The sequence below is a fragment of the Rhinopithecus roxellana genome, chromosome 19 (assembly GCF_007565055.1).
Source record: "Rhinopithecus roxellana isolate Shanxi Qingling chromosome 19, ASM756505v1, whole genome shotgun sequence".
NCBI lineage: Eukaryota > Metazoa > Chordata > Mammalia > Primates > Cercopithecidae > Rhinopithecus > Rhinopithecus roxellana.
Window position 1 is genome coordinate 13,887,300 of NC_044567.1, and position 15,814 is coordinate 13,903,113.

The window sequence follows — 15,814 nt, forward strand, 5'->3', positions numbered from 1 at the left end:
AACAAGATGCTGAGGGGCTGGGGGTGGATACCTGAATTCCTTTGCTCCCCTTCCCCCAGCACTGTTGATGGTGCAAGTAGCCATAAGAAAGAGCCATAAGGAGGTGGGGACAAGAGGATATGCATTGAAAGGAGAAGTTCAGGCCGGGCGTAGTGGCTCACAGCTGTAATCCCAGCACTTTGGGAGGCCAAGGCGGCCAGATCACCTGAGGTCAGGAGTTTGAGACCAGCCTGGCCAACATGGTGAAACCCCATCTCTACTAAAAATACAAAATTAGCTGGGCGTGGTGGCACATGCCTGTAATTCCAGCTACTCAGGAGGCTGAGACAGGAGAATTGCTTGAACCCAGGAGGTGGAAGTTGCAGTGAGCCAAAAGCGCACCATTGCACTCCAGCCTGGGTGACAAACGTGAAACTCCATCTCAAAAAAAAAAAAAAGAAAGGAGAAGTTCAGGTCCTCAGGTCAAAGGGATTATGAAGCCTGCATCAGCGCCTCATCAGGCCATAGCGTCCACCTTTCTTCTGCATCTCTGTCCTGAGTCTGCCCTTCTCTCCGTCTCTCCCTGTCCTCCTTCACTCCTGCCTCCGCTCCTGGCCATGTTATGAATTAATATATGCCATTGCAGGCCCCCTGCTCCTTACTGAAGGCTTTCTCCCTGTTCTTTAGAGCCTCATTTCTCTCCAGCTCACTGACTCCTCCCCATCCACTGTTCCACTGACCTATGGCAGAACTTGGGCTTGGGGCAGAACAGACAGAAGGTAACAGAAGCTTCCATGATGCTGGAGCTCCTAGATCATATTCTGGTCTTTTTCTGGTCAGAAGCTGAGTGGCATCCAGAATGTGTTTCCTGCACTTTACCTCCTGCCCTGGCCTGGGCTTCTGGCAAGCATAAGTCACCCCTCCTCACTGCTTCTCAGTGCCCTCACTGAGAGAGAGAAAAGAGAAGGAGAGGGAAAGGGCCGGCGTGGGGTGTATGTCAGGGAATTAACCGAGGTTTAACATTTCCTCAAAAATGTACAAGCATGAGAAGGTAAAAGAAGTCACTAGAGGCCACATCTGCTTCTCTGGGTCTCAAGAAGTGGAGAAAATTTCATCACTGGTCCTACTCCTTAACCCACTTTACCCTACCCTCAACCTGTTCCCCACCAAAAAAAAAAAAAAGTGTCTGAAAAAAAAAAAAGTCAGTTCCTGTTTGGGCCCATTTATTGTTTATTTTGAATAGGTAATACAGTCACATGGTTCAAAATTCAAAATGTACAAAAGGGTGTAAGTGTTAAGACCTTTCCCTCCCCTGTCCTCAACCTCCTGGTTCCCCTCCCAAAAGTAATCAGTGTTATCCATTTATTCTGAATAGGTATACATAAGCAAATATGTATTTATATTCTCCTCCTTTCTGAAACACAAATGGGAAGTGCACTATACATATTTCCGTGGCTTGCCGTTTTCACTTGAAGATTATTACATATTAGTATATAAAGACATACAATTATTTTTCAGCTGCATACTATTGTATTGAAACGCTGTATCAGAACTGATTTAACCAATCCTTTAGGGAAAAAAGTTTCTGTTGTTTCTCATCTCTTGCTATTTCTTTGTCCCCATCCCCAATCCAGACCTCAGGAGGGACAGCAGTGATGGGTACGGAGCCCAAGCCTGGACCAGGCCAGGCCCCGCCCCACCCACGCCAGGCCCCTCCCCATTAGGCCAGACCCCCACCTCACCCAGGGCCCAGCTCATTTGCAAGCCTGAATGTGATTGGACAGCCCCTCCTGGCTGGGTGGCCGGAGTTCTAGGGGCTTTGGCTCCTCATCTTTGATGCCCACCCTTGGTTTCCACTCCAGCCTCCCAAGCAGGTTGTTGCAGAATATAGAGCCCTGGTACAAAATAACCATTCTTCATTATCACTGTACCCACAAAACCGCTTGAAATGCTAACTTGAGCTGCTGCTGTCACAATGACCATCCTCCTCTAGAGAGCATGAGGTAGGCAGACACAAATGCACAGAGGCAGCTGTCCTGAAACACACCCAGCCCCAGGACAGGGGTAGGAGCAACTCCTGCTCCCAATAAGCAACAGACACAAGGGAATGACACACAGGGATTGGCCACTCCAGTTGGGGTCCCATTGCATCTTTGAGACTTCCATAGGGCTGGAGAGGAGACTGAAGTTGATTGAGAACTGAGGGCTGGGGGAGCACCAGGGGCTGGGGCATAGGGATATCCCCTCAGGATTCGGGAGAAATTGCAGGATAGAAGAGAAGGCAGGAACAGGACGAGGAGGAAGTAGGCGAGAGGAAGGAAGACAAGAAGGAAAAGACCTGGATGAGAGGGAATGTGAGCAGAAGCGTCCTTTCCAGCTCAGCTATGGACTTGCAGGACTGGCAACCCCACCCTGGGGTCTCCAGGGAATAACCCCCTTTTAGAGTCCTTAGAGATGGCCTAAAAAGATTTGGGAAAGCCAGAGAGCAAAAAAGTGAGCCGTCTAGGGAAGCCCTTGGCCATGGTTCCAGGCTGGGCCATGTCCTGGCCTCACTGGATGGGAACTCAGCACAGCTGGCATCAAAAGACTGAGTGTCCCCTGTGTCAGGCATCACAGGGTCAGGAGGCTCCTGGCATAGAGGGGGATGTGAGGGAGGGCAGTGGAAGAAAGAGGGTCCTGGCACAGGGAAGAGGGAACCAGGCTGCCGGCCCAGTGCCCAGCTGCTCCCCATCCCTCACACCCTGGCCCTGGAGCCCTTGGCCACATGCCCCATCCCAGGGACCTCCTAGTTGTGAGAGAAGCCCCCGTGGGAGAAGGCAGGGAGGTTGGGGGCACAGGCAGTAGCCTGGGGCAGGCAAGCCAGGGAGTTGACCTCACAGGCCCCAGCATCCTGGTCCCCTCGGAAGTGGATGGAGTCGGCAGAGTAGAAGGAGGGGTCTTCATCAAAGAAGTTGTAGGGTCGGAGGAAGAAGCCCACGCTGTTCCCCACAGTCACCGTGTTAGGAATGTCCTCTGCATGTGGGATGTGCAGAAAACCAGCTGTCACCCAGGCCACCAAGTCCTAGCAGGGGAGAAGAAAGAGGATCACGAGGTCTGGCTTTGCTGAGGACATGCCCTGGTAGGGATTCAGCTCACCAGCCCAAGGATCGTGAGTCTTTAAACATTTTTTCCTACTGGATAGAAGTCAAACCATAAACAGTCCATTTCATATTAGGAACACCTGCTTCCCTCTCCCTGGCTTGCAGCCTCCATCTCTGACATTTCCCATCATATTGCCCACTGCCTACCTACCCCCAGAGGGTGACACCCACAGGCTACTTCAGCTCCTCTTCTCCTAACTCTCCAAGAGTTCCCCACAACTGAGGGAAGAAGGGTGGAGGAGTGAGAACCAGCGCTTGGGAAGCAGAACTAGGCCAACACTGTGAAATTCAAGTCAGGAATGGGAGAAGCTTCAGATACAGGAGATGTCATTTTCCTTGGTAACTTCCATCCCTCCTGAGTCCTGGAGCCTGGAAAGGACTCAGTCCATGAAACTGGAACTAAGAGGGCTCTAAGATCTCAAGGACAGGCCCAGGGTCTCACTCAGTGTCTGAATATGGACACCCAGCTCAGAAAGGTTCCCTCAAAGGATAGTGATCAGATCTACTGAAGTGCAGAAGGCAGGAATCAGCACCACCCCTGAGAAGTGCAGGTGGTTTTCAGGGACCCTCCCAAGAGAAAGTAAGGCTCATCCTGTGCCCTCTACCCCGGCCAGCTGACCTTTCCAGCAATGGTCTCATTGTTGATGAAGTCACTGAAATCCACAGTGGGGGCCCAAGGGTCATTCTGATTGAAAACGCTGCTGCTACTAGGCTCCTCCTCCTTCCGCTGGGTCACGGCCAGCTGGTACCTAGGGAGGCACTGGTCAGGCCTGCATGGCCATTGACCCCATCCTGCTGCCTGATTGTGATGAAAGGGAACTGACTGCTCAGAGCTCAGCTTCCCCAACTGCTTTGACACAACTGACTCGGCGCTACAGAATCCCCGATGACACCCTAAGGGGGGGGTCAAGTCCTCCTCTTTATCCCCAGCCATTTCACAGCACAACCCCTCTCCCATCCAAAACAGAAGAGAGTTCTCACTCCTGGGCTTTAGCCTCCAAGGGGAAAATGTGCCCATCATGGTTTCTTTGGATAACTAGAAAAACCTTTGGCCAGGCGTGGTGGCTCATGCCTGCAATCACAACACTTTGGGAGGCCAAGGCGGGTGGATCACGAGGTCAGGAGTTCAAGACCAGCCTGGCCAACACAGTGAAACCCTGTCTCTACTAAAAACACAAAAATTAGCCAGGTGTGGTGGCGTATGCCTATAATCCCAGCTACTGGGGAGGCTGAGGCAGGAGAATCGCTTGAAACTGGGAGGTGGAGGATGCAGAGAGATGGCGCCACTGCACTCCAGCCTGGGGGACAGAGCAAGACTCCATCTCAAAAAAAAAAAGAAAAGAAAAGAAAAAGAAAGAAAAGAAAAACCTTCCTGAGAGATCTCTCCCCTCACATACAGGGTGAGCTTAGTGTCCGCCAACACTCCTTTCCCACTCTCACTGCCCCTCCTCTCTGACTGCCCACCACTCACCTCTCCCAGCTGAAGCCTCTCGCCATGGAGCTGTTTTGGGGCAGCGGCTCTCCAGCAAAGCTGAGCATCTGGATGCGGTAGCCCCGGGGGTGGCCCCACTTGTTGCTATGGTTGCTGGCCAGGTACACATAGCGAGGGGTGGCGCCTCCCACGAGGAAGGCGGCCTGCTCCTCTGTCTCCAGCAGCTTCCGGGTCACCTCCATCCTCTGCATCTGGTGCTCAGGGCTCCACGGCACAGCCATGGGGACAAAGACCATATCCTCGGCCCAGACCCAGTTCTCCAGTCCTGCTCAGGGTGGGATAGGGGAGGGCCTGTCATGCAACCACCCTGGCCCCTCTGGACTCTGCCTCCACCTGGCTTCAGACTGGGGGCCAAAGAGCAGCCCAGAACTGAGTGTGCCCCTGCTTTTCTTCCCTCTCCCCAAGATACCTCCAATCCTTCAGCCAAAGCTGTTGACCTATAAATTAAAATATTTCATCAGGGATTTCATTCCATTTCACTCATTCATTCTTTTTTTTTTTTTTTTTGAGGCAGAGTCTCGCTCTGTCGCCCGGGCTGGAGTGCAGTGGCCGGATCTCACCTCACTGCAAGCTCCGCCTCCTGGGTTTACGCCCTTCTCCTGCCTCAGCCTCCTGAGTAGCTGGGACTACAGGCGCCCGCCAACTCACCCGGCTAGTTTTTTGTATTTTTTAGTAGAGACGGGGTTTCACCATGTTAGCCAGGATGGTCTCGATCTCCTGACCTCGTGATCCACCCGTCTCGGCCTCCCAAAGTGCTGGGATTACAGGCTTGAGCCACCGCGCCCGGCGACTCATTCATTCTTTCAACATTCATTAGCAGAGAGGACTGTGCTCACCCCTGGGGATAGAGATGAATGAACATCACCCTTACCCTCTCGCTTTCCATGCAGACAGGCAAACCACTGACTGTCCTGTCCTGTGAGAGGAGCATGGCCTAGGCAGCTTCCGGGCCACAGGAATACAGTTGCAGGCAGGAAAAGGGGGCCCTTCCGGCCAACTTTTCAGCCTGGCCTTAAAGGATATTACCAGAAGAGATGACATGGAAGGACATTCTAAGCAGAGACAAAGCATAAGCAAACAAGAGGATGCCTGACTGTAACGTGTGGAGTGCGTGTCCATGGACCTGGAGTATTTGGGTGTAGCTGTGCAGAGCACAGCAAGGCAGCTTGGAGCTGCACTGTGAAAGAAAGAGTTTGGAGGGGCTTCTGTGGACAGGATCCCACAGGTGATGAGGAATGCGAGAGCTGAGTAAAAGGCAGGCTGGTGTGGATGGGAGGCCCTCTGTGTGCAGAATGGCTCTTGGATCTGAGAGCAACAAGAGCGGAAACAGCAGAGAGAGGGCTGGCACCTGCAGGGCATGGCAGTGTGACCCAGAGAGGTACTGCAGGTGCAGAACAGAAAAAAAAAAAAAAAAAAAAAACACCTGGTGACTGACTCAATGTTGGAAAGGACAGTGAAAAGACAAAGATGAAGACTCCAAGCCATCATGTAGCCTTGGCTCTCGGTGACCAGACTCCAGGATCTATCCAGAATGCTCCACAGGCTCCATGTGACCCTCACGTGGATTGTGAATTGTGACCAGAGAAAGAAGGAAAATCAGGGAGGAGGAGGGTCCATCTCCAGAAGAAATGTACAACCTAGAATGACGGACCTGCACACGCCAGGGACTTGGTAGAATGCAAAGAGATTCTCCAACACACCAGCACCACAGGCCAGACACAGAAATGAGCTGACAAACAGAAGGCTGCTCCCAGCAGCGGAGCCCATATAAGTACAAGGGAGGGAAGAGGGCAATGGGGACCCTGTTAGCCCAGATCCTGCCTGTTCCCTGAGCTTGGCCATTTCCCAAGATCTTCTGATGAGGTCATGTGGAGGAAGGCTGCAGCTTTGCACCCAGCCAGTGAGCTAAGATCCAAATAAAACTCAGCTGCCAACTCTCTCCCATCTAGCAAAAGGGGAAGCACAAAAATCCACATCTTCCTTTATGGGACAATCTACATAAAACCCAAAGCAAATGGAAACAACTTTTCAGCCCTTCTTCCAGAAGCCTTCTCCCCACCAAAATGTTTTACCTCCTACATCCAGATCCACCTTGAAGTGGGCGCTGTGGGTGTGGACCGTGCCCAGGGTGTGCTCTGCAACTTGGTTCCCGTACTTCCCGGTAGCACCAAAGAGGAATGCTGAGCTGATGTAGCCCGTGAGATAGAATCGGGTTTCTATGGCCCCACTGGGGTGGAAGACCATATCCCACACATAGTCATAGTTGAGCAAGGTGGACACAGATCTGACGACCAGCACCGTTTCTGCAAGGCCCCCAAAGTAGTGGGAGTAGAGGTCTGAGTGGTGTCGCCGCAGGGGAAGGCCCTGATTCTGCTCAAACACACAAAATGCATCACGTATTGTCTTGGGGGCCTGGGACTCCAAAACGAAGTGCCAGTCCACGTAGGTGGCCAGGTAGGGGCAGTCCACCCCACGGGTCAGGGGCGTGGTATACTTGCCCATGCCAAAGCCTCCATCCACATAGCGGGTCATCATTGCTGCTGGGGAATTTCCACCATAGACAGCCAAGGCTTCTTGGAGGCTGATCTCATAAACTAGTCTTTCTCCCTGGAAGCGAACGTCAAAGATCCTTGGGCCGCTGAATGCTCCGAGGCCAAAGGAGAAAGTCCACAGTGAGGAGGCCACTCGACTTCCCTGGACACTGAAGCGGGGGCCCTGAGGATGGAACTGCAGAGGGGGAGTTGGACCCGGGGGCACAGGGGACTTCAGGGACCAGGACCCACCTGTGCCATTGTCTGGGATCAGCACCACGTTCACAAGGCCGGCCTCAAACTGGGCCTCCAGCTGGGCCAGGCTGTCGTAGTAGCGGCCTTGATAGAACACCTTCTGGATGGTCCAGCGGGCAGGGTCCAGGGCCTTGTGGTTCACTAGCAGCTCCAAGCCCACGGGGTGCAGGAAGAACCCAGCCCCTGAGATGTTGTAGTAGAGGCCAAACCAGGTGGCCCGGTCCCCTGATTGCAGACCACGGGGACCCGTGGTCATTGTCACCAGGTTCCGTCCCCGGCGCTTATAGAAGCAACAGTGGTGGAGAAGCCCAGAAGCCTGGGGCAGCTCTCTGTCGAAGATCATCTGGTCTATGTCCAGGTACTCTCGGAACATCACGGGGCGTCGGTGATAGGGCAGGGGGCCTCCATGACGCTCCACGGTCACGTCCCGCATGTAGGAAGGGTGAGGCAGTGGCCCCACCACCAGCTCACTCACGTTGGGCTGGGGTTGTCTGCCAAAGAAGATGATGGCCAGTGCCTCCCGGGCAGGTGGGGGGCTCCCCCTGTCCAGGTGAGCCAGGGCTGCAGCCTTGGGAGGCAGCTGTAGCTCCACTGAGAAGACACAGTTGTCTGAGGGCCGGGCCTGGGCCGCATCCACCAGCCCCGGCCCCAGCCGCTGGGTCAGAAAGTGCATCACAGCTGTCAGCTCCTCTCGGCTCAGGTCTGCAAACAGCTGGCTCTGGCCAGGGTGTGTCCAAGGCTGGGCACTGGGAGATATGGAGGCGCAATGGGGAAGCTGGCTAGGTTCACCCCCATCTCCACCCCTGCCCACCAGCAGGACACAAACCAAGGCAAAGATGGTGATGACAGCCAGAGTGAGGAGCACCAGGATGGTCTTCTGGTTCATTTTCCCACGAAGAGGGGCAGTGGATTCAAACAAAGGAGAGCAATGTATTCTCACGCCAGCACAACGGGGGCTCTGTTGGCTCCTGGACGGGGGGTTGGGTGCTCCCGGACTCTGGCTGAGGTTCCCGGTAGTCAGATGCCTGGGACTAAGGGTGGGAAGGACACAGGAAGGCTGGGGCAAGGGGGCGGGGTGGCTGGGGTTGGAGGCGGGTCTGAGCAGCTGTGATTTCCACAGACCTTACATGGTTTCGTCTTCCAGGCTCCAAATCAGACTACTTTCTGGGTCAGGGTTGGAGTTGGGGAGAGTTGGGGCTGGGGGAAGGGGAAGGAAGATTTCAAGCTAATGCAGCACCGGGAAGGAGCAGGATCTGCGCAGACCAGCCTCTCCTGCCCTCAGCCCAGCTTCTTCCCCAACCCTGCACTTAGTCAGGGCCAGATGTTTTCCTGTAACTTCAAACTATTGTTCTCCTTTCAAAGACCCCCACCCCTGCCCCTTCAGCTTTCCAAACAACATTCCTTGGCCAGGTCTATCTCCCTTGCCCTCTGTCCCCCACTGCTAATTTCCCTGGCCAGAGTTCTTAGTATGCTCCAGGGGACTCCAGCTACTTAAAAGGTCAAAGAATAAATTCAAGTAAAATTCCTGGAATACTTTTTATTATAAATTACATATAACATCTGTTTTACAAACTTCTATCTACTCTTCCTTTTGAATGCACAAGCATAAAAAGATGTCTGGTGTAATGTGAACACCACCTATTTCTGAGTAGTAGGATTTGTGGTATTTTTGTTTGAATATTTTAAAATCATTTTTATAACTTAACATTTTAGAGATGAACAGGAAGTAAGAATTAACCAAAGGGACTAATGGGGTTTTCATGTGAGAGAAACATTGAAGGGCTGGGAATCTGGGGAGCAGGTGTGAAAAACACCGGGAACAGAAAGTAGAAACAGGGAAAGGTACCTGTGCCTAACCATGCCCCCCACCACACCCTCAGGACTAGAAGCCTTGGTAAGAGAAAGGGGGTAAGTCCGGGACACAGGCTGCCAGGTCGGGGAGGCAGGCCACAGGATTGACGCTGCAGAGCCCAGCATCCTGGCCCTTCTCAAAGTAGACACTGCCAGGGGAGAAGATGGAGGGGTCCTCATCAAAGAAGTTATAGGGTCGGAGCAAGAAGCCAACTCTGTTCCCCAGAGTCACTGTGTTGGGGATGTCCTCGGCATGCGGAATGTGCAGGAAGCTGGCTGTGACCCAAGCCACCAGATCCTGCAGGAAGAGGGAGGAGCTGGAGGACTATGGAAGCAAGACCCAAAGAACCACCATTCAGCCACAATCCCCACCTGCAGTCTCAGCCTGGCTTCCACTCTGCAGAGCCTCATGCCCATACGACACATGGCGCAATCTATGTAAGCAGCTATGTGGGGAGAGGGGGAGCCAGTGTCCCAGAGCTAATCTCACCCCAGGAGGGATGACCTGTGTTGGTCATCAGAAAACTCCATGGCCTCTGAATCTGTGAATTGGAAATCAGCCATTCCCTCTAACCTCTGGCCAGAGGCTGGGCAGCCAAGACACCATGCCCACAGGTGTCCCTTTCCTATGTCCCTAGGGCAACCAACCTCTCCTAAGAGGGTTTCATTGTTGATGAAGTCAGCAAAGGTAACTGTGGGTGTCCAAATGTCATTCTGGTGATAGATGCTACTGCTCTGTGACTCCTCCTCCTTTCTCTGGGTCACCACAAGCTGGTATCTGACCAGGAATCGTAAGAAGGTGGTGTTGGAAGATGTCAGGTGCCTTTCCTGGCCCAGAAGTCCCTTAGATCCGATTCTGTGTGAGACCATTTCCCACCGTGTATCTAACTTGGGTTTGAGGGGAGGTACAGGTAGCCATGGGCAGGGAGTTCGTCTCCAAGGGCTGGGGTAGGGGAGGGGCAGTCCTTTCCTTCCACCCAGGCCAGGGCCCTCCTCACCTCCCCCAGCTGAGGGCCCTCTCCATGTCACTCTCCAGGGGTATGTGTATGCCAAGGGGGCTGTGGATCTGGATTCGGTACCCGCGCTGGTGACCCCAGGCATTAGTCTGGTTGCTAGCCAGGTAGAGGTAACGGGGTAAGGGGCTTCCCAAGGAAAAAGCTGTCAGGTCCTCCTTTCCCAGGACCTGCCGAGTCAGCTGTGGACGCTGTAGCCAGTGCTCCGGGTTCCAGGGGGCGGCCACAGGTTTAAACACCACGTCTTCAGCTACCACCCAGTTTTTCAGCCCTGCCAGGGGGAGGGAAGGGAGATGAGTTCCACACCAGGTAAGGTCTCTGGGTCAGGTCCCTGTCTTCCACACGATGTCCACTGCACTGGCGTGACAAAAGGCAGAGAGAGCATCAGAGCACACTGTGCTGGGAGCCAGGAGGTCTGGGCAAGCGCAAGCTCCTGTGTTCTTCCAACTTGCCTTGTCCAATAGGGTAACCACTACACATGTGGCTATGAAAATTAAAACTCAGGGCCAGCTGAGGTGGCTCACAGTTGCAATCCCAGCACTTTGGGAGGCTGAGGTGGGTGGATCACGTGAACCCAGAAGTTTGAGACCAGCCTGTGCAACGTGGTGAAACCCTGACTCTACAAACAATAAAAAAATCAGCCAGGCATGGTGGCACATGCCTGTGGTCCCAGCTACTTGGGAAGCTGGGGTAGGAGGACTGCTTGAGCCCAGGAGGTTGTGGTTGCAGTGAGCTGAGGTCACACCACTGCACTCCAGCCTGGGCAACAGAGCAAGACTCTGTCTCCAAAAAAAAAAAAAAAAAAAAAAAAAAAAAAAAAAAAAAAAAAAAATCAGTACCTCAGTCACACTAGCCACATTTAAAGTGCCCAGTTGCCATACATGGCTAGTGGCTACTGTTTAGAGCCACAGCACCCAGAACATTTCTATCACTGCAGAAAGTTCTATTAGCACTAGACTGCCAAACAGTCCCGGACCAATTTGCTTCTCTGATTCACTTTCTGAATCCCTACACTGGGCATAATTAAAGCTGTTCTATAGCTGTGCCCAATAAACAGAAAAGCACACGCAGCTGACTGATGACATTCGTTTAACTATGAAAGGGATAATGATACTTGTCGTGGAGAAGCAAGTTGAAAAACTGACTCCGGAGCCAGGTGTGGCAGCTTGCAACTTGGGAGGCTGGTGGCAGGGTGGTGCAGATCCCTTGAGCCCAGGTGCTGGAGACCAGCTAGGGTAACAGAATGAAACACTGCCTCTTTAAAAAATAAAAAAAGAAATTAAAAAAACTTAAAAAAAAAAAAAAAAACCCACCAGGCATGGTAGCTCACAGCACTTTGGGAGGCCGAGGCGAGTGGCTCACTTGAAACTGGAGTTCAAGACGAGCCTGGCCAACATGGTGAATCCCCATCTCTACTTAAAAAGAAAAAAAAAAAAAAAAAGCCAGGTATGGTGGCGTGCACGTGTAACCCCCGCTACTCTGGAGGCCAAGACACAAGAATCGCTTGAACTGAGACACAAGAATTGCTTGAACCTGGTGGGTGGAGGTTGCGGTGAGCTGAGATCGCACCACTGCACTCCAGCCTGGGCAACAGAGTGAGACTCTGTCTCAAAAAAAAAAAAAAGCTGGGTGTGGCAGTGTGTGCCTGTCATCCCAGCTACTCAGGAGGCTGAGGAAGGATTGCTCGAGACCAGGAGGTCGGGGCCGCAGTAACCTGTGATTGCACTACTGCACTCCAGCCTGGGTGAGAGTGAGACTCTGCCTCAAAAAAAGAAAACCCAATCCCTTCCCATGGTCCCCTGCATACTCCTCCCAGCTCTGAGGCTTCACCTTCGATCTCAGCAAGGTGGGAAGTACTGTCAGTGTTTTTCAGAAGCGAGCACATTCATACCTTTGTCTGGGAGCTCCTTGGAATTCTACAGCATCCATAACCTGCATTGCCTAACTCAGCACTTGGTCATACACTTTCTGCAGGTCTGGACTGTTAGTTCCTTTCAACAAGACCTATATGAAGGCACCTGGCACAGGAGGGACTGTGCTGAAGCTGGTGCCTCTGCAGCCATCCTGTGCGCTGGTGCCTGACACAGCCTCACTGGCCCAAAGCAGCAGCCCATGCTGCACATGCTAGGAGTCCAATAAATATTACTTCCCAAAACAAGGGTCTTTAATGCCAAAGATGCTGAAAAAAACTTCCAATCAGAAGACAAGTCAAAATCCAAGTGTGTCTATCTAGTTAAAAAACGATCATTTCAACCATGCTATTAGTCCTCCCTACCCTCCACGCCACTGCGAACACAAGTGCAAGGGCATGCACACAGACACACGCAGGCATGCAAGTGCCATGTCTTTAGACTTGAGGATAAGAAAACATTTCACAAGAAATACTAGTTTATGTTGCATTATACCTGGGCAGTCATTTCCTGTCCCATCTCCCGCCACCCTCTTTAGTTTCCCTTAAAATGGAGAGGGTCTGGTGAGTTTCTAATTTTCTTTGTGGATCTCAAAGTCTGAGTCTGTAAGTTCCTTTCTGTCCTTGACAAAGTCTGTCAGGAACAGCAAGTCCTCTGTGTGCTTTGAGCCCTTTGTGCTTGAGAAATCTCTTTCCATACTTGCAGCAAGCTGTGTGCCTGCCATGAGTCAACAGTGATGACAGGAATGGGATGGCCCCCCTGACAAGGAGTGGCCCTATCATGGGTAGCAACCCCAGCTTTGGTACCCTCCCCTTCCCAAGCCCCAGGTCCACCCCCCTCCTGAAGACTCTGGACAGACTGCTTCTGACCTCGGCTCAGGACTCTGCCCTCCCCACCCTCACTGACCCTCAGAATTAGGAAGAAGCAGTGTTCCAACTCCAGCCCCATTGGGCCAGTCCACCCAGTGTCACTTGAGGCTAAGGCAATCATGCCCAGCCATTACATTTAAACTGGTTTCACAATCACAGTAAGTCAGAGGGGCTAGGCGGGGGAACCCTTTTCACCTTTTGCCAGATACCCAGTAGCCCAGTACCAGACTGACTGCACTGAATATGCTCAGTCCCTGTCCTGTTGCCACTAGATCTGTGGTGCTGGAACACCCCGCTCTTGCCACTTATCTCAGCTTGACCTGGGAGATTCCCTTCCCTTCCCTCCACCCCACCTGACCCCACCCCCAAGCCCTCATCCCTCAGCACTCACCTGCCACATCCAGGTCCAGCTTGAAGTGGAAGGCATGTGTGTGCACCGTTCCCAGCACTCGTTCCCCCACACGGTTCCCAAAGAGGAGGCCCTCCTCTCCCCCTTTCAGGAAAGCTGTGTTGATATAACCCGTGGCATGGACCCGCCCTTCAAGTGCCCCGTTTGGGTACAACACAAAGTCCCAAATGTAGTCATAGTTGCCCACAGATGACACAGACCTGACCACAAGGGCTGAGCTGGCCAAACCACCATAGAAATGATTTTCAAGGTAATTGTGGTGCCTTCGGAGGGGCAGTCCCTGGGCTTCCTCAAATATACACACAGCCCCCGGAAGCAGCTGGACTGCCCCTTTGCCCACTAATATATGGATGTCCACCATCGTGGCTTGATAGGGACAGTCCACTCCCCGCACCAAGCCTCGGCTGTTACGGCCAAGTCCAAAGCTGCTATCCAAATAGCGAGTCAGCATCGTCTTGGGTGAATCGGCACCATAGATAGACATACACTCCTGGACACTGACTTCATAGGCTACTCGCTCACCCTGGAACCGAACATCAAAAATCCTCAGGCCGCTGAACACCCCATGGCCAAAGGTAAATGACCAGAGGGAGGATACCACCAGGTTTCCCTGCACACTGTACTGGGAACCCTGGGGTGAGAACTGAAGAGGGGGAAGAGGACCTGGAGAGTTCCGAGACCTCAGGGATGAAGCTCCATTTGGTGGAGGTAGAGGAACTCTAACCACTTCCAACCGGCCAGACTTAAACTCCCGTTCCAACTGGCCCAAGTCTGCATAGTAGTGCCCAAGGTAGAAGACCCGCTGGACAGTCCAGTGGGCAGGGTCCAGGGCCCTGTGGTCCAGTAGTAGCTCCAGCCCCACGGGGTGAAGGAAAAGACCAACACCTGAGATGTTATGGTGGAGGGCCATCCAGGTAGCTCGGTCCCCCGAGCGCAAGCCCCGAGGGGTGGCATGCACAGCTGCCAAGGTAGAGCCATTGTAGTTGAAGGTGGAAGCCAGGAAGATGGGTGCCTTGGGTAGCTCCACCTCTTTCAGATGCCTCCACATCTGCGTAAACTCAGCTCTCAGCAGCGGGCGACGGTGATAGGGCAGGGGCCCGCCGTGACGCTCCACAGTCACGTCCCGCATGTAGGAGGGGTGAGGCAGCGGTCCCACCACCAGCTCACTCACATTGGGCTGGGGTTGTCCACCAAAGAGGACGATGGCCAGTGCCTCTCGGGCAGGTGGGGGGCTCCCCCTGTCCAGGTGGGCCAGGGCTGCAGCCTTGGGGGGCAGCTGCAGCTCCACTGAGAAGATGCAGTTGTCCGAGGGCTGAGCCTGGGCTGCATCCACTAGCCCGGGCCCCAGCCGCTGGGTCAGAAAGCGCATCACAGCTGTCAGCTCCTCTCGGCTCAGGTCTGCAAACAGCTGGCTCTGGCCAGGGTGTGGCCAGGGCTGGGCTCTATGGGATACAGAGGGGCAGTGGGGAGGCTGGCTGGAACCACCTGGGCTGGTCAGCAAAACATAGGCCAGGGCAAAGATGGTAATGAGGGACAGTGCCAGGAACGCCAGGACTATCTTGAGATGCATAGTGGATGCTGAGAGCTGAAATCAGAGTTCTAACAGCCGCTCCTTCCAGTTACTGACATCAAGTCGGGGTTTATATTCACTAGGATGGATAGGAATGGAGAAAACTCCACCCCATGGGTTGGGCAGGAAATTTCTGACCTTGATTTATGTAATTCTGTTCTAATTTTCTGTCCTGTGGTTTGGCCCAAGGCACTGCTTCCACATGCATAGCCTCTTCCTCGCCCCTGAACTCCCACTGGTAGCAGTCAGTACTAACTACTGATTTCCACCATTTAGACCAGATGAAAGGGAATCTGGGTTAACGATGCTAACCTCCAGTTTCCACCCAGAATGGGTCTCAGGAAGAGTACAAACCTCAGATGCCCAATTAAGTTCTGCAGCCTGCATGCAAGCACTGAGCTGTCCATTTTCCTACCTCCTGGCAGGAACTGCATCTCAACAACTCCAGGATTCACTGCCATGTTCAGCAGTAAGCACTGAATTCTGCCTGTTGCCTAATGCCAAGCCCTTGATTTGTAGTCAGGCCTTTTCCATCCAGTGGAGTGGCTGAGAGCCTGGGCTTAGTAATCAGGTTTGTCCACCAATCCCAGTTCCCTCAGCTGTGTAAACTTAGCAGAAAAACTTATCCTGAGTCTCAGTGTCCTCATCTGTAACAAACAGACACAACTACCCTACAGAATCCTAAAGATTAAATGTGATCACGCACATTAGGTACTTAACAGCCTGGAACAGGGGAGGCACTCACAAACTGCTAGCTTTTGGTAGTCATCTCTGAAACAGAACAGAGCAGCTGCT

General features: G+C 53.0%; 2 protein-coding genes across 6 annotated transcripts; both read right to left on the bottom strand.

The window, feature by feature from the left end:
* Positions 1-1,185: 1,185 nt before the first annotated feature.
* AOC3 (amine oxidase copper containing 3) lies at positions 1,186-8,500 on the bottom strand. Of its 3 annotated transcripts, XM_030923344.1 has the most exons (5): positions 7,395-7,534; positions 6,684-7,218; positions 4,591-4,876; positions 3,739-3,868; positions 1,186-3,040 (listed from the first exon to the last, which is right to left on the bottom strand). In XM_030923344.1, the coding sequence occupies exons 1-5, from the start codon at positions 7,401-7,403 to the stop codon at positions 2,765-2,767; spliced, it is 1,236 nt and encodes a 411-aa protein (XP_030779204.1). In that variant the 5' UTR covers positions 7,404-7,534; the 3' UTR covers positions 1,186-2,764. The 3 variants fall into 3 exon arrangements, with proteins under 3 accessions (XP_030779204.1, XP_010384093.1, XP_010384101.1); XM_010385791.2 differs by having other exon boundaries at positions 6,684-8,500; XM_010385799.2 differs by lacking the exon at positions 3,739-3,868 and having other exon boundaries at positions 6,684-8,439.
* Positions 8,501-8,914: 414 nt separating this feature from the next.
* Positions 8,915-15,761, bottom strand: AOC2 (amine oxidase copper containing 2). 3 transcript variants are annotated; one of them, XM_010385826.2, is made up of 4 exons: positions 13,432-15,761; positions 10,328-10,532; positions 9,897-10,026; positions 8,915-9,546 (listed from the first exon to the last, which is right to left on the bottom strand). In XM_010385826.2, the coding sequence occupies exons 1-4, from the start codon at positions 15,017-15,019 to the stop codon at positions 9,280-9,282; spliced, it is 2,190 nt and encodes a 729-aa protein (XP_010384128.1). In that variant the 5' UTR covers positions 15,020-15,761; the 3' UTR covers positions 8,915-9,279. The 3 variants fall into 3 exon arrangements, with proteins under 3 accessions (XP_010384128.1, XP_010384119.1, XP_030779205.1); XM_010385817.2 differs by having other exon boundaries at positions 10,247-10,532; XM_030923345.1 differs by lacking the exon at positions 9,897-10,026 and having other exon boundaries at positions 10,247-10,532.
* Positions 15,762-15,814: the final 53 nt, after the last annotated feature.